Source organism: Pecten maximus, chromosome 15 (genome assembly GCF_902652985.1).
Source record: "Pecten maximus chromosome 15, xPecMax1.1, whole genome shotgun sequence".
Lineage (NCBI taxonomy): Eukaryota > Metazoa > Mollusca > Bivalvia > Pectinida > Pectinidae > Pecten > Pecten maximus.
This window is the reverse complement of record NC_047029.1, coordinates 4,880,096-4,904,103: the sequence shown is the minus strand read 5'-3', so window position 1 is coordinate 4,904,103 and position 24,008 is coordinate 4,880,096. Positions and strand designations below refer to the sequence as shown.

Below are 24,008 nucleotides of genomic sequence, written 5' to 3'. Positions count from 1 at the left end.
GCATTTAACATCCTGTTTACAAATTTCATTTCCGGTAGAAAACTTCCCATATGGCTGCAAGAAGAAACAAGAGATACTAGCTTGTGATACAGGTTTACCGCCATGGCGAGCGACAAAACTTTACGGGTTGATAACAAAGTTCACGAATTGAAATTGGGAGCAAGTTTTCACCCTAAGTCTAGAGAAGCATTTCATTCGATACGGTGTAAGTATGCAGTACAAATCAAATTTCGACACAGAAGAATTCTCAGTAGATGTTCTAGAGAGACAGGATAGCATTTCCTCTCTTTTCTTGGGACTTTCTACGTCGTTCTGATCAATTAACGAACATTGGTCAGAAATACCAATACCATTTATTCAGATAAACCGATAAATGCCATGTCTGGTATTCCAGACATAGTCATCAGCTCTCCTTTCAAATACACCGACTAGAAAAACCTCATTTCCCCCAAAAACTATACACGAGTGGAACAAACTACCCGATACATCGTCTCCTGTTCCACCACAGACTCAATCGGCCATCTACCGTTTCTTTACCGACACAGGGTAGAGCCAAATAATTTATTCATTTTTTATCCTTAAAAACACATAGAAAATCTTCATTCTTTTCACTCCTTTAGCATTTTCTCTTCAAATTGTTGAAGTTGGCCAGTATCATATAGACATATAGACAATTTATTACTTTTTATTTGGTAATATGTATGTCATGTTCGTGTATGGTATATAGGTAGCATTCGATCAAAGTCACATTTTGGATGTTGTCACCTACTAGCCATCATGGATAGGTGAGGAGAAAATTATTTGAAAAACTAATTAAACGAATTGCAGTGTGTGCGAAAACAGCACAATTACCGATGTACTATTGCATCGTAACTTTGTCGGTGCATTTGCATATTATGCACTCATCGCATCAATGTCAAATGTTCGTGTTGTTATAGGAATTAGTGGTTCGAATTGCAACTGTATGATATAGAAAAAATTAACAGAAAAATATCATTTAAAGAATTGTGGGGTGTGCAAAATACTCGAAGGACACTCATTTCTCACAGGACGCTCATTAGGCACATGTAGTAAAGTGACAGAACTGCATGGACGAAATTTCATTTAGTTGATCCTAAATCATGAGGTATAAATCCTCTTATCATATTTCATGTATATACAATGAAAATAAACTTACACATCCGTATATACTACATTCATAGAGAAATAGTGTTAATAATTTGTGGTATTATAATCAACACTGGTCATTCGGTACGTTTAATTATCTTTGTTGATAACCAACTCCTGATCAGGTGAATAAGATATACTATTCGTGTTCATTCTTTACAGTCAATAAGATCCTAAGGTATAAGTATTCATAGTATCAAGAGTTCCAAAGACTCCCAAACCCTCCAACTTGACTCGAACAAACTCGCTGAGTCAAGGGGGATGATCATGAAATTCCATCTGAATAAAAGCACATCTTCATTTGTTAGATCATATGTTCCAAATCACCTCTTAAATCTTGTTACATTCAGAATGATTCTAAAGGGTCACACACTTGAAAATGTGCAAAATGTGTCACACACTTGAAAATGTGCAAAATGCAAAATATTTGGGGTCACTTTGTCACACAATGTTAATTAACTAGGACAGACATAGATTTTATACTATATCACTCTGGAATGGTCTTCCACAAGAGATGTGATATATCTGCAAACAGCTAAACAGCTTCAAGTGGAAGTGTATAATTAGGGTTAAGTGCATCACCAATATTTTCAACCATATCCATTTCTTATTAGTGTTATTTGACAGTTTTGTATCTCTAGGATTTTTATATCAACATTTTATCATATATTATATCTGACAGTCTGGTAATGCCAGAATAACAATGGACACAATGTAGATGCAAATCTAAGAATTTTTTTTCTGGTACTAATAAAGGATATATAAATGTCTTCCAACATGAAATATAATTGGTCCTTTATCAATTTTAGGGAATGTTAATTAAGGAATGAATAAAATAACTTTGGTTTATTAAAGTAAACATATTAAATGATATAGGCAAAGTATTTATATATTATGTAGATTAGAATTAATGCAATAAAGGTCATTACTAATTATATTTATCTCATTTCTTTTTCTAGTGAAAGGATCAAACAAATTTAAAATTTCAGTCCTTCACTCAAATGATCGACCCAAGGAAGTATATAGCTGAGTATGTACTGCATATTACAGGTGGTGTGTACCAGGGTTACAATAATATAATATACTCATCGTATAGTATAATGAAATGAATATTGTATAAATTTTCATCAATATTTCAGATGATTTTAAGCCAGCTTCAGTAGATACCTCAAAGGATTCCTTGTTAGAAGTTGGAGAAGGGCACCAAGTCTCTATAACTGTACCACATGTAGAGGTATAGTACTTTTATATATATCCATACACATACATTTATCTGACATATAATAAACATTCCACTATTCAGCCACATATATAGCTCCCAGGTAGATAATTTTACTCTTAAAAGAAAGATATACCAGGGCTTCCAGTAGACCATTGAGAGTATATTTTTGATTCCCCAAAATAGATTTGACTCTTGCATGGGATTAATCATGAAGAGGCATGTCTATTTAACTTTGTTTTGATCCTTCAGGTTTCTGAAAAATATCAATTTGACTTCTGAAATTGCTAGAAAATCAAAGGTCATCTGGACGGCATAGAGACAATTACTGGGCATGAAGTTAAGGTTCCTTAGTACATGTCCTTTTCATGGGTATTTAGGCAATACTGCCAATAGTAACAAATTAAAGAATCCTGAGAATGATGTTAATTGTTGGTATATAATACGACATAGTTTTACAATTCGATTAGAAAACTCCAAGACATTAACAGTCAGAAAGTACTACTAATGCTTATGAATGAATCACATTCATTATGTGCGAAAGTCTATAAATAGGATCATTATCGAAGGAGAAAATAATATTATTAAGATTCACAATATAATGTGTTAGTTTCATGTAATAATGTGAAAAAAATTGTTTTACGAAAATAATCTCAATCAACATTCATAGTTTTGTTTCCAATTTGAAGTTTACATATTTTCGATTAATTTGTTTTTCTGCTCACACAATTTTGTCTATAATGGTTTCTGTATACATATAGTTAGTCTTTATCTAACTGACAATTAATAATGACTGTTTCCCGTTACGTGTTTGTTCATTTACATTGGATGTGTTATATAAGTTATTCATCTGTCACCATTCAATCTGTATACTATCTAGGCTGCTAGTCAAATGGTTATAACACCATCAACTGTTTTACTTGTTTTGTAAAATCTGAAACCAAAAGGGCATTTCAGTTCAGATACAAAGACATCTAAAATTTTCAGAAAAGAAAATATACATCATTTTATTCTTAACACCATGCACACAAAATTGTTTCTATACAAATTTACTAAACTTTATAATGCAATCTTTATCCATTTCTCCTAAAATAGTCAAGAACTACAAATAGATTTGTTGGTTGTTGCAAATTGGAGGAAAATCCTATTTATTGTGCATTGATACCAGGTATATCATTCAGAAATGACAAAATCATGTGTTAAAGGGGCATATTCCTTCGTTTGGACAGCAGAAACATGAAAACATTTCTATTGATGAAATATATGTCCGAACAAGGTTTATACGAGTGTTTGTGCCTCCTAGTAATGAAATTAATGCTGAAATGTACAGAAAAATTACAAAAACATACACCAATACCATCTGTGTGTGATTGCGGTTATTAGTACATGATACTTCGGGGTGAATTAAACAATTCTAGGACTTAATACTTGAAGAACTTTGGTTTAATTACCTTGTGAGTAAAACTGCTGTATTAATGTAAAGATTATATATAGCTTTTACTACTTGGGAAAATACATATTTCTCATTAAGTTTCATTTCGACAACCTAAACTTTATCCAAACAAAGGAATGCCCCTTTAACTCAGAAATTTTGAGCTATACAGGTATGGATCAGTAATGTTGTCACATGTATATTGTACATGCAGTGTTGTCAAATGGTAGAACTAGAATAATGTTAATGTTGCTGGGAAAGTTCTGAATATTTTTAATTTGTCATCATAAATGTAAACATGTAGATTTATACAATTCCTATATGCAGGGTTCAGGGACGACACACACAGTGTACAATGGTAACAAGCGGGAATGTCCGAAGGAATGTGTCCTCATCATCGACCACAGTACGGGCACATTTACCCTGGAGCGACTTACAAATAATATTCAACTCAAGAAAACAAGGTAACTAGTTCACAAGAATGTTTTATTTATGATGAAATGATGGATACAGCTATGGTACACATATATCTACAAATAATATATATGAGGTTATATAAGTATGTCATTAATATGAATTATTTTGAATTATCTCCCTTTAAGTGTCTCATAGATTTAAACATTGATCATTCCACAAATGATGAAATTAAAAAGTATTCACGTTGTATACCGGTATATATTAATTTTTTGAACAGATACTACTTTTTTCGGCATAACCGTATAATATTCTTTTGGCCCGGATATATGACGCGACAGGTGGCGTTACTGGTCAAGATGAAGTATGTGATTGGTCAATGTAGCGGTCAATGCAAAATGCAGATATGCAGTTAAAAACGAAACAAAATGGATGTATCTTTTCAAATGACACATTAATAAAATTATATTCCTGATTCAAATGCAGTCTTATTATCACCAAAAATGATTCAAACTGACATAATTTTGTTATCTGTGCTGAAACACATTAGTTCGTTCATTTATTTTACCAGCAGTTTTATATTATAACCACCAACATTAAAACTATGTCGTTTATCTTTTTTAAAGATAGTTCTTGTTTCCTATAATATACAATTATGTATAATAAACTGAAATCTAACTTGATGACCATTCCTTCTTCTCTTAAATTGTTTTGAAAATTGAAAAGAAATGTCTTTGTTTCATATTAATATTATCAATTGTTTGGTACCCAGGATTGAAGGAAGTAGTAAAGCCTCTCTGGCAGGACGACCTTTGACCCCTGTCGACGTCCATAACAACAAACAGAAAACGTCACCCATGAAACCAAAGGTGGCAGCACCTGTTCAGATCAGCCCTCCAATGAATACCGAATCACCATCCATCACACCTACGCAAACAGAGGAGGTCAAAGGTCAAGAAATATAATGTTTACTAGTTGTTAAATCTTAATGTTTGAAAACTTGGATATGAAGTCATAGTCATATTTATACAATTATAATCAATACATAGTACTGTTGTTTATCTTCATTTATCAGGGTGACTTCTATAATTATGATCAGTGATGTAAATGTCGGCGATTTGATATGAACCAATACTTTTTCGTTATGCATAATTTTCAGAATATATTGGTGATAATTTTGAATTATACTGTTTATAGACATGCTTATCGGGGAGATTAGCGACAGCAGTTATGACAGTGATTCCGAAAGCTCCAGTGACGAGTCCAGCAAAGGTATAGGCAAGAAAGGTAACTCCTGCTGTCCTGTTAAAAAATGACGCTCGATAGACGATACATTTTCATATTTACTATATACATAGTTATGGATATAATGTAAATTAAAGATACAGTGGAACTTCGTTAACTCGAACTCGGATAACTCGAATACCCCGCTTAACTCGAAGTACCTCGCCGGTTCCGGCCGAATTCTCTCTTTATCTTAGTAAAAAAAACTCGGAAAATTCGAATTCGGATAACTCGAAAAACTCGGATAATACGAAGTAAAAATTTGGTCCCAACAATTAAAATCCTACTTGAAATGTTCAAATAACTCGACGTATAATTTTCGTCGATTGGTGGCAAACGCCGACATTTTTTAAGAGCTAAATTCTGTTTGTAATACTGAACATATCGGCACTACTAACCTACATGCTACAAGTGTTTCATAAATTCATAAAAGAAATTGTCGGTTGAATCTTATAACAACAAGTCTTGGTGATAAAAAGTACTGCTTTACTTACATCAGGTAATTTCCCAAGGCGGTCGCCGATATCAGTACACACGATAGTCAACAACTCATCTACCCGTTCGCTCAAGCGGAACTAATCTCTGACACACCGGTAGATCTACCCGGCTGATGTTTTTACAGGTGTAGAAATGACACAGTCACCGGCGCCTATTAAATCTTAAAACTGCTGAAACAATAGCGTAATTACTGCCGAGGTGTTCAGAGTACAACTGTAATGGTCAGTGCTGTCTATTAAATCGGATAAAACGCCACCTCAGTTACAGTAACATTTTATACGCACATGCGCAGCCCAACTTCCGGTGCTAATACACATGGAAATGGCGTGGTTATCAATAAAAAGTAAGTAGGCCGATCAAACAGTATTTTATATATGTCCAATAAAAGGTAATGGTTCTGTTACGTTTTGTATGCAATCTGTGTTAAACTTAAACGGTTATTTGTTTTGACATTAATAACTTATTTTGTCGAATTCCGTTTTATCGTTTACCTTTTGCAAACATGACTTGCACATCAGATCGTTATTGAAGTGACTAAGTGAAAGAAACTTTATCGTGACTGTATATCGGCAAAACTACACCAAATTACAAGTGACATAACGAAACATTACATATACATTTATATGTATTGACCAGTCTTCACACTAAACTGATGAGCGACAGAGCGAAGTTATAATGATTATATAATATTGACAAATATTGACCAAACTTTTCACCAAAAATGATAACTCGCTTAATTCGAACACTCGGATAACTCGAAGTTTTTTCGTGGTCCCGTCGACTTCGAGTTAACGAAGTTCCACTGTATATGTGTATAATTAATGACTGATATAAAAGATGTATATGTATAATTAATGACTAGTATGATTAAAATTGTGTAATGATTGAACATAATAATTCAATATAGATTTTAATAACACATTTAGTATACTCATCTCAGGATTTTAGAAGAGGTATTTGTTTAGTTTGGTACAAAATAAATAAATATAATCACTACTGTAAACTTCCTTACTCAGCTAGGACTGGTACGTATACCCATTGTATATAATGATGGATACTTTCCCTTTGTTTTATAAGTAGACTGTATTACAATAACAGTATTTTAGTAACCCACATTGCATATTGTAGTGTACCGGGATATCTCAGAAAACCACATAAAATTTTAATATGATGAAGGTTGTGACACTCATTACTTGTGTCTTCATCTTACTTCCCTCTAGACTGGGTGTCTTCAGGGTAGAATTACAAAATAGCGTTAGCCTTATTCAACTTATTGTATAGCTTAATTATATATATAGGATGATTTCTTTACTGTTTGTTCGTTTGGTTTATATATATAGCTACATGGTAAAAGTAAAGTTTTTGTCTGTACTATAACTGACAGTATAAATTCAGTGAAGAGAATTTGTTTCCCCCGTAGTATGTTTTGTACCTGTATTTAAGGGTATATGTTTTTACTTTCAGCCGCCCCAGTACCTCCCCCGAATCTGATGCCATCAACTGGTGGCATGAAGTCCTACGGCTCATTACTCAGTAAGATTTTAAAGTCATCTGATCCCTTTAATCACAATAATCACCTATTGTTATCATGCTTCGTCCCTCAATGTCGGTCAATTTGTGTTTCTTTGAAAGTTCAGAAATGGGCTTGGCTGGGTAGCTTGCAAATATAAAAGATGTTTTTTTTTCTGAATAAGAAAGAGGCCCAAAGATAATTACAGATGACCAGTAGTATGATTCGAATGATGTGCTATCAGTTCTGATGAAATAAATGACCCTGACCCTTAAGTGAAGATCTAAGGTGAATGGTTCAATGCTCCCTACAGTTTATCAGCTTCCTGCGAACCACAATCCACCATGGGTTGAGTTTCTCTGGAAGCTGAGCTGTCATGGTTGTGTCCCTTAGCAAGACACATTACCCTGATTGCTCTGGATGGTATGTGGTGAGCCTCCCATATGTTGTTCAGTATGGTAGCCACCAGCTACTACAAGAGAACCCCACCTTAAAATGACCCAGGTTGTTCAGGTAATGAGAACCCAATAAAAAAACAAAAATTCAGTTTGTAAGGGTCAAATGTGTTATATTCTTTAATAATCCTCTCTGTAGCCTGTGTTATATTCTTTAATAATCCTCTCTGTAGCCAAGTGACTCATGATAGTTATAAGGGGCTAGTAGCATTAGTTGATCAGAGCTATATCAAGTTTGTTAACTTTACGACTCTGGCCTTGGTAGAAAGTGTTAGAATTAGAAACGCTTTATGAAGAACCATGAGACCCAGAGTTAAAATATTTGGCAAGTTAAAATGAAATCTCTACTTCGTTTTTGAAAAAAGTTTTCTTATATTGTTAAGCTAACACCATTTAATTTTTAATAACCCATAACTAACAGCTATTGTATGTGCAAGTTCATCTCCTGAATTCCTCATCATTCATTGTGAATTTATATTCTGTCATTTTTGTGATGATAGCTGTAGAGATCCTTTGTATATGTATTTTGTAGAAGTCAATATTGGGAAATATTGAATAAGCCTACTGTAGTTGATACTGAACATTTCACAGAATCATTTTATTTATTTCAGAAACAGATCTCCAGTTAAGTGACTCAAGTAGCGACAGTGATTGAGAATAAACATTTCCCGAGCCAGTCAACATTGACTCTATGTGTGCTACACAACCGCATTGGAGAAAATTTAAGTTATTCAACTTGTGTATTGTGATGCCTAAATGTGTTCTTTGCTTACTCGTACCATGTTACAAGTCAATCAGCTGTGATCTGGTAGGAAAGTATTGTGTGTACTTGTAGGTTCATGAGTTCTGTGCAGTATTACTGTAATGTTATACAAACCTATTGTATTTGTACTTGAAAGGATATGTGCAGGTGAAAATCGTGATAATTTTACCTGTGAATGTGTGTAAAGGTAGAAATCATGATAATTTTACCTGTGAATGTGTGTACAGGTGGAAATTGTGATATTTTTTCTTGTGAATGTGTGTACAGGTGGAAATCGTGATAATGTTACCTGTGAATGTGTGTACAAATGGAAATTGATACATTTACCTGTGAATGTGTGAACAGGTAAAGATTGTGTTATTTTCACCTGTAATGATTTGCACAGGTGAAAAATGTGATATTTTTACCAACTTGAAAGGAGTGTACAGGTCTGTACATGTGAAAACTAGGATATATTTACCTGGGAGTTTTACAGGTGAAGAAAGTGTTTTTTAGCTGAATTGTGATTTTTACCTGTGAAAGTGTGAATAGATGAATATTGTTTACATGTTTAATATGTAAATTGAAATCAATTATATCAATGTTGTGCCTTGAAATGTGTACAGGATGAGAAATGGCTTTATATGCATGTTTTGTATAAATGTATCCAATTGGTTTGGATTCGTGAGTCAAGCCTGAGTGTGTTAGGATTCGTGAGTCAAGTCTGAGTGTGTTAGGACTTCTGAGCCAAATCTGAATGTGTTTGGATTCGTGAGCCAAGTCTGGGTTCTTTGGATTTGTGAGCCAAGCTTGAGTGTGTTGGGACTTCTGATTAAGCCTGAGTGTGTTTGAACTTATGAGCCAAGCCTGAGTGTGGTCGGATTTGTGAGCCAAGTCTGAGTGTGGTCGGATTCGTGAGCCAAGTTCGAGTGTGTTTGGATTTGTGAGCCAAGTCCAAGTGTGTTTGGATTTGTGAGCCAAACCTTAGTGTGTTTGGATTCGTGAGCCAAACCTTAGTGTGGTCGGATTCGTGAGCCAAGTCCGAGTGTGTTTGGATTTGTGAGCCAAACCTTAGTGTGTTTGGATTTGTGAGCCATGTCCGAGTGTATTTGGATTTGTGAGCCAAACCTTAGTGTGTTTGGATTCGTGAGCCAAACCTTAGTGTGGTCGGATTTGTGAGCCATGTCCGAGTGTATTTGGATTTGTGAGCCAAACCTTAGTGTGTTTGGATTTGTGAGCCATGTCCGAGTGTATTTGGATTTGTGAGCCAAACCTTAGTGTGTTTGGATTTGTGAGCCATGTCCGAGTGTATTTGGATTTGTGAGCCAAACCTTAGTGTGTTTGGATTTGTGAGCCATGTCCGAGTGTATTTGGATTTGTGAGCCAAACCTTAGTGTGTTAAAGCACATTCAATCAAGTGTTTTTTTCCTGGTGTCTGTACAAGATAACTTTGATAAAGGAAATTTATTAAATACTGTCAACCATTATAATATATTTCTTAACAAACTTGTCACATACATTTTACACAGTATCCTGATTTTGAAGGAATCTCCCAAATTTTCACCCTAAATATTACCTTTGTTTTTGAAAATTGAAAATTTTTTACTTACAAATCATTTAATCCATTCCATGTAGCAGATATTGCTTAGTAATGATTAAAGTATGACACAATCAGTAGACAAGTAAAATCCAGGTGTCTCATTAGATTGCCAATTGAAGTATCATTTTGCTTTTACTAAGGCCAAAAATAATTACTTTCTCAGGCCCTTCATCTGCTTTGAAGTAACAAAAACCCCGTCCTCTCGAAACATTTTCCCCGGTTGAATAAAAAGAAAATCTTCCTCATTATTGTTTGAGAGAGGATTTTGTGGAAAAGACATCAAACCTTTCTCCTGTGATATTTTATTATATTTAACCAAAAGAATTTGAGCAAATGTTCATTAATGTGAAACAAAGAACCATGAGTTTGTATGAAAATAGGTAATAATTGGTTAATTAAATGCCCTTACCAGTTTTTTCACCAATTAAATATAAAAAAAAAAAATCCCTACCTCATATCTTTTTAAAAAAATTGGCTTGTGTGCACTAAATATAAAGGCAGTGACAAGCTACTGTCCTGTTTAAGGAGTTAGAATGTTTTAATGTTTAACATTAATTTTTTTCTATTATTTCTAGTAGTAATATAATTGCAAAAAAAAATTATAAACACTGGTCATTATGGCAAGAATCGTAGTGGATAACCTCCCTTTACTTAATCAGAATGACCACTGATAAGGGAAGCCACCTTTAGGTCGATATTTTGTGGAAAAGAATACTGAAGTGAATACATTGTATATTTATTTGGTATGATAAGTGAACGGGTAAACAAGATAGAAAAGATCTAAAGAAATATTTACTTTGTTAGAAAAGATCTAAAGAAAAATTATCTTGGTTAGAGATACAGCCTTTTTGTTTGTGTTTGGACACTCTGAATTGTACTGAACATTGCAATGAATAGGTATGTACAAAACAGCTATCCCTTGTATTTGTAGTGTGATAAAATTAGTCTATAGAATGTCTACATTCATTCAGTACAGAAAAAATCTTTTTGTAAGACTTTCAGTCTTGATGCAAATAACCCTTAATTTGGCTAATACTTATTACACAAATGTAGATTTTAAAATCCTAAAATGAAGCTCTGATATAAGGAACTATTTCCTCCGGTCACAGGGGATTTACTGTGTATATGTATGATATCCTTCACAGTACAGTACTGGTCGACTATAATGGATGATATCGTAGGAATGTTTCAAGTTTCTGGCTGGTTAGTTTTGTGTGATAAAGTCATGCAGATTGCATCTACACAGAATCTCAATTTGATCCTAAAATGAGCAATTAAGTCATAATTCTGTCATCAGTGTCATTGCGACATATTGAACATTAGCTGAGTATAAATAACATTGGAGACACTAATGGATGTCCGTATTATGGAGACAATTATCACAAAATTGTTTTTATGAAGATTTGCCCAGATATGAAACAGAGTTTATTATAACCATGGTACTTGGTGAATAGGGATTTTGATAGATTATGTGACTAACTCCCTGCTCCAGCTCTCGAGATTCTATGACTAACTCCCTTCTCTAGCTCTCCAGATTCTATGACTAACTCCCTTCTCCAGCTCTCGAGATTCTATGACTAACTCCCTTCTCTAGCTCTCCAGATTCTATGACTAACTCCCTTCTCTAGCTCTCCAGATTCTATGACTAACTCCCTTCTCTAGCTCTCCAGATTCTATGACTAACTCCCTTCTCTAGCTCTCCAGATTCTATGACTAATTCCCTGCTCCAGCTTACAAAATTACAATGCCATTTTCGTTTATCACGGTTCAACAGTTTGGTTATAAAATAATCAAGGACAGATTTATGATTTTATGGCTCCTTTAGAAGATCTTTGATAAACACTTTCATGATCTTTATAACATCTGCAGGTCCGTCAAGATTATTGCCTGAAATGTCGCTTAAAATAATAATGATAATAAAAAATAAAATAATAATGATAAAAAAAATTTACTAAGAAGCAGTTTGCCCGCATGCACAAAAATTCCTGTCTTCCTGTTATATGAAATAATTTGCTGACAATCTATTTTTCATAACTTGTTGATGCTTTTACAAAGTATTACTGAATAACTCTGTTTCAGGAGGTACTTCATTATCTAGATACCTGTTGGCACTTCATTTATAGCATTCTACATAAATATCCGAGAACATGTAATACGAACATATATATACATGTACTGTACATGCCCATGAAAATGTAAATACATTGTATGTGGTTGATTTAGATTGTTTTGAATAAAATGCTTTTCCTTTTAATATATCTTTGTTACTTCTATTTTTGGCAGATTTGATGATGTGGAATCCAAGGACTCCAAATGAATCATTATTAGCTTACCTAGGTATTAGGGCTGGTGAGCTTATACCATGGTGCGGTGTCTGTTGGCTGTCGTCCGCCCACCTGCCCACCCACCCGCCCGCCCGCCCGCCCACCCGGCCGTCCGTCCATCCGTCCGTCCGCACTCAGATATACTTGTGGGGTGAATTAACGATTCATTCCGTGCAAATATTTTCGTCGCATATTGGAGATGAAATTTAATGTAATTTTGTGTTTTTTCCCATAATTCATCATTAAGACTCATTGCGCATGTGCTTTTTTAGCGACGGAATGAACGGAAATTAAATGTGATGTCTGTATCTAATTAAAACTTGTGCCTTCCACCCCACAAGTTCACAGACAAAAGATTACACCCCATAAGTCAATCCTGTCCATATCACCGTCCATTTGTTCGTCGCTCGTCAACATTTCCTTTAAATTGCTACTACATTGTAGTCATAAAATACTAAATGGATTTTAAACAAATTTGGTCAGAAAGGTCATCTGGGGAAGGGGAACAGATTTTGGCATAAATGAAGATTCTGACCCCCACGGGGCCAGAAAGGCGGGACCCAAAAGGGAAATAAAAGTAATTCCTTTTTTGGGTTTTGAACCCAATTTGGTCAGAAACATCTTTAGAGTTAGGGGAATAGATTTTGCTTAAACAATGACTCTGACCCAAAAGGGGCCAAAGCAGCATGGCTCCATATGGGAAATAGAGGTAATTCCTTTAAATCGGTACTAGTCATAAAGCTATGAATAGATTTGAACCAATTTGGTTAGAAATATCCTGGGGGGAAGGAACAGATTTTGAATAAATGATGACTGACCCTAATTCCTTTAAATCGCTACTAGTCATGAAGTTACATTGTATGAATGGATTTCAACCTTATTTGGTCAGAAACATATTGGGGAAGGGGAAGCGATTTTGCATAAATGATGGCACTGGCCCCCATGGGACCAGAGGGGCGGGCCAAATAATGGAAATAGAGGTTATTCCTTTAAATCGCTACTAGTCATAAAGATATTAATGGATTTGAATCCCATTTGGAAAGATACATCCTTTGGGAAAGAGGAACAGATATTGCATAAATGGTGATTCTGTCCCCATGGAGCCAGAGGGACTGGGCCTAGTAGGGGAAATTGAGGTAAATCGTTTAAATCCCAACTTGTCCTAAATGACTTATTGGATTTTGATGAAATTTAGTCTGAAGCATTATTGGGCTAAGGGGATCTATTATTGTATAAATAGAAGGTATTGGTCCATTAGGGCTGGAGAGAGGAGGCCTAATAGGGGCAAAATAGAAAAAAAACTTATTGGAGAAAAATAATACAAATGTAACTTAAAATATTTTTGCCATGATAACTGAAATATCCAGGTGAGGGATGCAGGCCATCTGGGCCTCTTGTTTATACATTAATTGTACTTGTAGGTTATATAAATATCAGTAGTGTTCAAACCTTCAATAGCCTCATATAGGTGGAGTGTTAGAACCTCCAATAGTCTGATAGATGTGGAGTGTTAGAACCTTCAATAGTCTGATAGATGTGGAGTGTTAGAACCTTCAATAGTGTCATAGATGTGGAGTGTTAGAACCTTCAATAGTCTGATAGATGTGGAGTGTTAGAACCTTCAATAGCCTCATACATTGTAGATGTGGAGTGTTAGAACCTTCAATAGCCTCATAGATGTGGAGTGTTAGAACCTTCAATAGTCTGATAGATGTGGAGTGTTAGAACCTTCAATAGCATCATACATTGTAGATGTGGAGTGTTAGAACCTTCAATAGCCTCATAGATGTGGAGTGTTAGAACCTTCAATAGCCTCATAGATGTGGAGTGTTAGAACCTTCAATAGCCTCATACATTGTAGATGTGGAGTGTTAGAACCTTCAATAGTCTGATAGATGTGGAGTGTTAGAACCTTCAATAGTATCATAGATGTGGAGTGTTAGAACCTTCAATAGTCTGATAGATGTGGAGTGTTAGAACCTTCAATAGCCTGATAGATGTGGAGTGTTAGAACCTTCAATAGTGTCATAGATGTGGAGTGTTAGAACCTTCAATAGCCTCATAGATGTGGAGTGTTAGAACCTTCAATAGTCTGATAGATGTGGAGTGTTAGAACCTTCAATAGCCTCATAGATGTGGAGTGTTAGAACCTTCAATAGTCTGATAGATGTGGAGTGTTAGAACCTTCAATAGCCTCATACATTGTAGATGTGGAGTGTTAGAACCTTCAATAGTCTGATAGATGTGGAGTGTTAGAACCTTCAATAGTATCATAGATGTGGAGTGTTAGAACCTTCAATAGTCTGATAGATGTGGAGTGTTAGAACCTTCAATAGTCTGATAGATGTGGAGTGTTAGAACCTTCAATAGTGTCATAGATGTGGAGTGTTAGAACCTTCAATAGTCTGATAGATGTGGAGTGTTAGAACCTTCAATAGTGTCATAGATGTGGAGTGTTAGAACCTTCAATAGTCTGATAGATGTGGAGTGTTGGAACCTTCAATAGTCTGATAGATGTGGAGTGTTAGAACCTTCAATAGTGTCATAGATGTGGAGTGTTAGAACCTTCAATAGTATCATAGATGTGGAGTGTTAGAACCTTCAATAGTCTGATAGATGTGGAGTGTTGGAACCTTCAATAGTATCATAGATGTGGAGTGTTAGAACCTTCAATAGTCTGATAGATGTGGAGTGTTGGAACCTTCAATAGTGTCATAGATGTGGAGTGTTAGAACCTTCAATAGTATCATAGATGTGGAGTGTTAGAACCTTCAATAGTCTGATAGATGTGGAGTGTTAGAACCTTCAATAGTATCATAGATGTGGAGTGTTAGAACCTTCAATAGTCTGATAGATGTGGAGTGTTGGAACCTTCAATAGTATCATAGATGTGGAATGTTAGAACCTTCAATAGTCTCATAGATGTGGAGTGTTAGAACCTTCAATAGTGTCATAGATGTGGAGTGTTAGAACCTTCAATAGTGTCATATATGTGGAGTGTTAGAACCTTCAATAGTCTGATAGATGTGGAGTGTTAGAACCTTCAATAGTGTCATAGATGTGGAGTGTTAGAACCTTCAATAGTCTGATAGATGTGGAGTGTTAGAACCTTCAATAGTCTGATAGATGTGGAGTGTTAGAACCTTCAATAGTCCCATAGATGTGGAGTGTTAGAACCTTCAATAGTCTGATATATGTGGAGTGTTAGAACCTTCAATAGTCCCATAGATGTGGAGTGTTAGAACCTTCAATAGCCTCATAGATGTGGAGTGTTAGAACCTTCAATAGCCTCATAGATGTGGAGTGTTAGAACCTTCAATAGTCCCATAGATGTGGAGTGTTAGAACCTTCAATAGCCTCATAGATGTGGAGTGTTATAACCTTCAATAGTCTGATAGATGTGGAGTGTTAGAACCTTCAATAGTGTCATAGATGTGGAGTGTTAGAACCTTCAATAGTCTGGTAGATGTGGAGTGTTAGAACCTTCAATAGCCTCATAGATGTGGAGTGTTAGAACCTTCAATAGTCCCATAGATGTGGAGTGTTATAACCTTCAATAGTCTGATAGATGTGGAGTGTTAGAACCTTCAATAGTGTCATAGATGTGGAGTGTTAGAACCTTCAATAGTCTGGTAGATGTGGAGTGTTAGAACCTTCAATAGCCTCATAGATGTGGAGTGTTAGAACCTTCAATAGTCCCATAGATGTGGAGTGTTAGAACCTTCAATAGTCCCATAGATGTGGAGTGTTAGAACCTTCAATAGTGTCATAGATGTTGAGTGTTATAACCTTCAATAGTCTGATAGATGTGGAGTGTTAGAACCTTCAATAGTGTCATAGATGTGGAGTGTTAGAACCTTCAATAGTCTGGTAGATGTGGAGTGTTAGAACCTTCAATAGCCTCATAGATGTGGAGTGTTAGAACCTTCAATAGTATCATAGATGTGGAGTGTTAAAACCTTCAATAGTCCCATAGATGTGGAGTGTTAGAACCTTCAATAGTGTCATAGATGTTGAGTGTTATAACCTTCAATAATCTGATAGATGTGGAGTGTTAGAACCTTCAATAGTATCATAGATGTGGAGTGTTAGAACCTTCAATAGTCTGATAGATGTGGAGTGTTAGAACCTTCAATAGTGTCATAGATGTGGAGTGTTAGAACCTTCAATAGTCTGATAGATGTGGAGTGTTAGAACCTTCAATAGTGTCATAGATGTGGAGTGTTAGAACCTTCAATAGTCCCATAGATGTGGAGTGTTAGAACCTTCAATAGTCCCATAGATGTGGAGTGTTAGAACCTTCAATAGTGTCATAGATGTGGAGTGTTAGAACCTTCAATAGTGTCATAGATGTGGAGTGTTAGAACCTTCAATAGCCTCATAGATGTGGAGTGTTAGAACCTTCAATAGTCCCATAGATGTGGAGTGTTAGAACCTTCAATAGTGTCATAGATGTGGAGTGTTAGAACCTTCAATAGTGTCATAGATGTGGAGTGTTAGAACCTTCAATAGTCCTCATAGATGTGGAGTGTTAGAACCTTCAATAGTGTCATAGATGTGGAGTGTTAGAACCTTCAATAGTCCCATAGATGTGGAGTGTTAGAACCTTCAATAGTGTCATAGATGTTGAGTGTTATAACCTTCAATAGTCTGATAGATGTGGAGTGTTAGAACCTTCAATAGTGTCATAGATGTGGAGTGTTAGAACCTTCAATAGTCTGGTAGATGTGGAGTGTTAGAACCTTCAATAGCCTCATAGATGTGGAGTGTTAGAACCTTCAATAGTATCATAGATGTGGAGTGTTAGAACCTTCAATAGTATCATAGATGTGGAGTGTTAGAACCTTCAATAGTCCCATAGATGTGGAGTGTTAGAACCTTCAATAGTCTGATAGATGTGGAGTGTTAGAACCTTCAATAGTGTCATAGATGTTGAGTGTTATAACCTTCAATAGTCTGATAGATGTGGAGTGTTAGAACCTTCAATAGTCCCATAGATGTGGAGTGTTAGAACCTTCAATAGTCCCATAGATGTGGAGTGTTAGAACCTTCAATAGTGTCATAGATGTTGAGTGTTATAACCTTCAATAGTCTGATAGATGTGGAGTGTTAGAACCTTCAATAGTCTGATAGATGTGGAGTGTTAGAACCTTCAATAGTATCATAGATGTGGAGTGTTAGAACCTTCAATAGTCTGATAGATGTGGAGTGTTAGAACCTTCAATAGTGTCATAGATGTGGAGTGTTAGAACCTTCAATAGTATGATAGATGTGGAGTGTTAGAACCTTCAATAGTCTGATAGATGTGGAGTGTTAGAACCTTCAATAGTATCATAGATGTGGAGTGTTAGAACCTTCAATAGTATGATAGATGTGGAGTGTTAGAACCTTCAATAGCCTCATAGATGTGGAGTGTTAGAACCTTCAATAGTGTCATAGATGTGGAGTGTTAGAACCTTCAATAGTCTGATAGATGTGGAGTGTTAGAACCTTCAATAGTATCATAGATGTGGAGTGTTAGAACCTTCAATAGTATCATAGATGTGGAGTGTTAGAACCTTCAATAGTCTGATAGATGTGGAGTGTTAGAACCTTCAATAGTATCATAGATGTGGAGTGTTAGAACCTTCAATAGTGTCATAGATGTGGAGTGTTAGAACCTTCAATAGTATCATAGATGTGGAGTGTTAGAACCTTCAATAGTATCATAGATGTGGAGTGTTAGAACCTTCAATAGTATGTCATAGATGTGGAGTGTTAGAACCTTCAATAGTCTCATAGATGTGGAGTGTTAGAACCTTCAATAGTGTCATATATGTGGAGTGTTAGAACCTTCAATAGTGTCATATATGTGGAGTGTTAGAACCTTCAATAGTCTGATATATGTGGAATGTTAGAACCTTCAATAGTGTCATATATGTGGAATGTTAGAACCTTCAATAGTCCCATAGATGTGGAGTGTTAGAACCTTCAATAGTGTCATAGATGTGGAGTGTTAGAACCTTCAATAGTGTCATAGATGTGGAGTGTTAGAACCTTCAATAGTGTCATAGATGTGGAGTGTTAGAACCTTCAATAGTGTCATATATGTGGAGTGTTAGAACCTTCAATAGTCTGATATATGTGGAGTGTTAGAACCTTCAATAGTGTCATATATGTGGAATGTTAGAACCTTCAATAGTCTGATATATGTGGAGTGTTAGAACCTTCAATAGTGTCATAGATGTGGAGTGTTAGAACCTTCAATAGTGTCATAGATGTGGAGTGTTAGAACCTTCAATAGTATCATAGATGTGGAGTGTTAGAACCTTCAATAGTATCATAGATGTGGAGTGTTAGAACCTTCAATAGTATCATAGATGTGGAGTGTTAGAACCTTCAATAGTGTCATATATGTGGAATGTTAGAACCTTCAATAGTCTGATATATGTGGAGTGTTAGAACCTTCAATAGTGTCATAGATGTGGAGTGTTAGAACCTTCAATAGTATCATAGATGTGGAGTGTTAGAACCTTCAATAGTATCATAGATGTGGAGTGTTAGAACCTTCAATAGTCTGATAGATGTAGAGTGTTAGAACCTTCAATAGCCTCATAGATGCTTATTAAGTAATTTTGATGTCGTTGTCAATGTGAAGTACCGGGTTTCAAATTTTGAGGGGATTGAGATTGATGCTCCGGTTTAGTTTATGCTTAAATGAATAAAAACCTAGTAAGTGATTTTACATATAATAGGTTCTTTCAAAAACCAACAAAGACATTATACTTGATGGTGGCTCCAGATTTTGGCTAATTTCTGTAATATTTCGGAGCTTTTGGCTAATTTCTGTAATATTTCGGAGCTTTTGGCTAATTTCTGTAATATTTCGGAGCTTTATTTCCCTGGAATTATGCAATGTAATGCAATATGTGTATGCATGTATGTATATACAGTATATATACACAATGTGAGGTGTATCGATGTGGTTCTCTAGAGAAACAGAACCCATGCTTAAGATAAATAGGATATGAATTAAGGTATTTTTGAAGACCATTGTATGGGACATTTGAGCTATCGTTACATATAATTGACTGATTGAACCAGCGACTGACTAGATGATTTGTTGGTCTACATAGGAACGTAACAGGCGTCTAATAGTTTACATACGTGTAAGCAATCCACTCTGTGGACTATGATTAAGGAGAAACTTTGAGCTTCACCTCATCTGACCAGATTATCGGAACAAGATCTATACCAGACGTGGAAATGTATATCCAATTGACAAAACTACCAAGTACAGTTGTAACATTACCACTCGGTGGTCAAATAGTCAATAATTATTTAATATAAGAAAACATGCAGTATATGTTGTGTGGCTAAAATCAATATTTCCTCGTCCAGGAGTATCTATGGAATGGTCACTCGTCATGACTTAAGTTAATTAGACGCAATTTTACCACTAATACACATTTCATTGTCCTTTTTGCTTTTAACTATCGCTTGGCCAAACCAATTACTGACTGAAGCTTTAGATTTGTCAGTTACATGTAAATACATACCAATGATACCACGGAGTGTGCAATAAGAATCAACAAGACAATGGGTTTTACTGGTTGTTTTATTGTTATGTCTATATGTTATGCCTACATATATATATAATGTACTACCTATAATTTCAATTTCAATTTCTTTATTGACTGTAGGCCATACGGCCCATAAGTACATATTATAAACAAAACAATACATGATAATGGCATAGAACAGCAATGCTACAGTACGAATACAAAGCGGAGTACGGATTAAAGATATAAAGATCGGATTTTGTTTGCTTCAAATATAAATTTGCTTAAGCGACTTAATTCTTTGATATTTTGTACACTTAATAACTGTATTAACCTATAATATGCTATCTATATAAACCAGAACATTAGAAAAATATAACAAGATGTGATAACCTTAACGTTTGTAAGCAATATGGACACCTCGCAAATCATATACAATGTATTATGTAACCATCGACATCATTATGTAACCAATTACAATATTATGTAACAATTGACAACAATATTTTACCAATGAAAACATTATGTTACAAATGACATGACAGACACGGATATTTTGACATTATCTTGCCAATAAATTTTTTTTTTCCATAACAATAATATTATCTTCCCAGTAACTACCTGTGTACATTTTCTGATCAACGACAAAATTGTTTTATCAGTGACAAACTATGTTATCAATGGCAATATTATCTCACTAATGACAATATTATCTTATCAGTTACAATATTATCATATCAATGGCAAGATTATCTTATCAGTTACAATATTATCATATCAGTGGCTATATTATCTCACCAATGATACTATTACATATAATGTATCTTATCAATGACAATATTACATATAATGTATCTTATCTGTGACAATTTTATCCTATCTATGACAATATTACCTTGCTAATGACAATATTATCTTATCAGTGACAATATTATCTCATCAATGGCAATATTATCTTACTAATGACAATATCATTTTATCAGTGGCTATATTATCTTATCAATGGGATTATTATCTTACTAAAGACAATATTGTCTCATCTGTGACAATTTTATCCTATCTATGACAATATTATCTTATCAGTGACAATATTATCTTTCAATGACAATGATATTTTATCAACGACAATGATATCTTATCAATGAGAATATAAACTTATCAATGACAAAATTATCTTAATTATGCCAATATCAGCTTATCACTTCAATGAAAATATCATCTTAATGTTGAAAATGTTATATAATCAATGACAATGTAATCTTACTAATGCAAAATAAAACATTTAAAAAGGATTCTCTGTTGGGTATCTGCAGAAGCGGGCTATACCTTAACTATCAATTCTGCGGGCTATTGAATATTTCACATAAATCCAAGGTTGTTTTGGCTCAGACATAGGCGAAAAAAACAGAAACACTCGTCAAATGCGAAGCCACGGTAACAATGTTATCTGACCAATGAAAATGTCTTACTTATGACAATATCATCTAACTAATTGGGGAATTATCTTATCAAAGAAGACAAAATTATCTTTGCATTGACAACATCATTTTACAAATGACAATATTATGTTACGTGTGACACACTGATATTATGCTACAATCATATCAATTGTACAATATTTGATTTCTCGCCCTTGATATACGTCTATTATGATGTTAACAATGCAATGCATTGTTACCTGTTCTATAACAATGTTAGGTTCCGTAGTTCTCTATGATTTTCTGTAACAATTCCTATCAGTTTCTTTAGCTCGTTTAAAATTGAAATATCTATAGATCTGGTCAAAGAGTTCTATATGCTTTGGTGGATAATCGGCGTAACCCGTGTTATAGGGACCTCCTCCAGCACCTCGATATCATGTGGAGATATGTCGGATTAAATACAGTTGTCCATTGTACACAGCAGTACAGGTCGAATACCACAATGACCATGAACTGTTCTCTTATCAAGAAAGTAATCTTCCATTTAAGATTATAGTATGATTTCTGAAGGATTCCGGTTCTTAATTACTGCAGATTCACCGATCTGTTTTGAGATATAAGCACAATTCCAATGATTACTCTGCAGGATTTGCCAAATGATTCCAGAAGCCTATCATCCCGAATACAACCTTACTAAAGCTCTGCGGAATATACTTTAGAACATTGAGCCAAATTTGAGTGCTCAAGTTGATATCGTGCTTTGTTAAGTCAGCACCACAACTATATTTGTTCGTAAATACTGATTTCCAGTTAAATTCACAAGAAGTCACATTCGATAATTAGCATGATACATATCGAATATATGTTTAAGGAATGATAGATATGTATTATGGGCAGAATGAAAATCAGCACCATTGATCGCGTGCAACTGACGCACGTGTTTGTATACCCTCCTATATGACACGCGCGTCACATATTATCGTCTCTCGCCGGATGCGCTGATTGACATAAATCGTCGGGTTTTAGCAAATATTTGCACCAGAATGAGATCCCAAACTTCTACTATTGATAGTACACTTGCGCCTAGGAACAGCCCCATGGACCCGCCTATATCACCTGAAACAAAATGGTACCGTACATGTACAACAGTATGTGTCAATGAATTGAAAAAAATTAATAAAAAAAAAACAACAACAAAATCAAAAATACAAAAAAAAAAAAATAAAAAATAAATAAAAGTCAAAAATACAAAAAAAAAACAAAAAAAAATACAAAAAAAATACAAAAATACAAAAACTGTAAATAAAACTACGGTTTCAATTATAAATGCCAAACGAAATAATACTTTCACAGTTATGATATTGTAGAGATGTTTGCGTCTAATTCCGGACTCTCATTTATCATACCCGTTGAAATCAAACATCGCTACGTCATTGTCAGATGATCTGTAGCCCTGGTATCAATCATGTGTGACATTGGGATTGCTGACTAAAGGACTATTTACCCTTTGGTGCCCGGTATGTTACATTTCCATACAGTTAACGACATCTGATGCGCATTTATCATATTCCAAATAACTTTATAAACGTTTGACCAACATTGACTTTCTAGAGCTTGAGTTGGAATAGGTTAAAAAATTGAGACATTTACAGAATACAAATCGGAATTCAACGGCTCCAAAAACCCTTCATAATGCAATTGACTTAATTCGTTGTAGTTGTATTAACATCATCTGAAAGTAGTCGTATTTTTATTTATATAGATATTATACTAATTGGCAGTGATCGAGTTGACAATCAAGGCCCACGTTGTTCTAAACGTGATTAGACAACTCGATGTCTAACGATAATTTAAAAGCAATCGTGATCAAATAATTTCAAGAGAAACTATCTTGCCTTTTATCAAACTCAAACACTCTTCAGTCACTTCCTATCTGTGTATCTTAAAGAATTTACACACACAGAGGTTTTAAAGTGAAGGAGAAATATGATTTTCACTACGACAGTGACTAAGCTGATCTCCCGTTGAACTACTGGGTCTAAGGCATGACGTAGAATGGAGAATTAAGATAGGTTATTTACACACTGAGGAACAAAACGATTAGACTTACAAAGCAAGGCGAAGACGTCGTAAGCTTCTTGTTGGTTTATTTCTTCGTAACTCATCTGCCGGTAAAATATGTCGAGCTGTAGGAAGTTATTTCTGTAAATAACAACATGGAGTAGGGTTTATACATCACAAAATCATTGTATGAAAATTTGATTATTTAAAGTTAAAATCTTATTAGCCACTTGATTAAAGTAGCGTTTGAAGAATTGTTACTTCAAAATTCATGTGAAGTATATTATATACAAAGCAGGCAACCCAATGAAGTCTGTGATAGCTGTTTTGGACGATTATT

General features: G+C 34.9%; 2 protein-coding genes across 3 annotated transcripts in view; one reads left to right on the top strand and one right to left on the bottom strand.

Moving 5' to 3' along the window:
• Positions 1–37: 37 nt before the first annotated feature.
• On the top strand, positions 38–12,577 carry LOC117343769 (ELL-associated factor 1-like). 2 transcript variants are annotated; one of them, XM_033906258.1, is made up of 7 exons: positions 38–205; positions 2,307–2,401; positions 4,146–4,282; positions 5,005–5,183; positions 5,430–5,504; positions 7,479–7,547; positions 8,591–12,577. In XM_033906258.1, exons 1-7 carry the CDS (start codon positions 103–105, stop codon positions 8,632–8,634), a joined length of 702 nt encoding a protein of 233 aa, XP_033762149.1. In that variant the 5' UTR covers positions 38–102; the 3' UTR covers positions 8,635–12,577. The 2 variants fall into 2 exon arrangements, with proteins under 2 accessions (XP_033762149.1, XP_033762148.1); XM_033906257.1 differs by having other exon boundaries at positions 5,430–5,519.
• Positions 12,578–21,222: 8,645 nt separating this feature from the next.
• LOC117344005 overlaps positions 21,223–24,008 on the bottom strand; it is a 35,964-nt gene continuing 33,178 nt past the window's right edge. Inside the window, 2 exon segments of the mRNA XM_033906599.1 lie at positions 21,223–22,723; positions 23,718–23,809. Coding sequence (XP_033762490.1) covers positions 22,584–22,723; positions 23,718–23,809 — 232 coding nt within the window. The 3' untranslated portion in view covers positions 21,223–22,583.

Bases quoted from the DNA above. Each gene is read 5' to 3' on its own strand.
- LOC117343769 (XM_033906257.1), top strand. From the start codon at position 103: ATGGCGAGCGACAAAACTTTACGGGTTGATAACAAAGTTCACGAATTG. The intron at 5,184-5,429 runs GTCAAGAAATAT...TACTGTTTATAG, and splicing joins GCAAACAGAGGAGGTCAAAG to ACATGCTTATCGGGGAGATT. The intron at 7,548-8,590 runs GTAAGATTTTAA...TATTTATTTCAG, and splicing joins GTCCTACGGCTCATTACTCA to AAACAGATCTCCAGTTAAGT.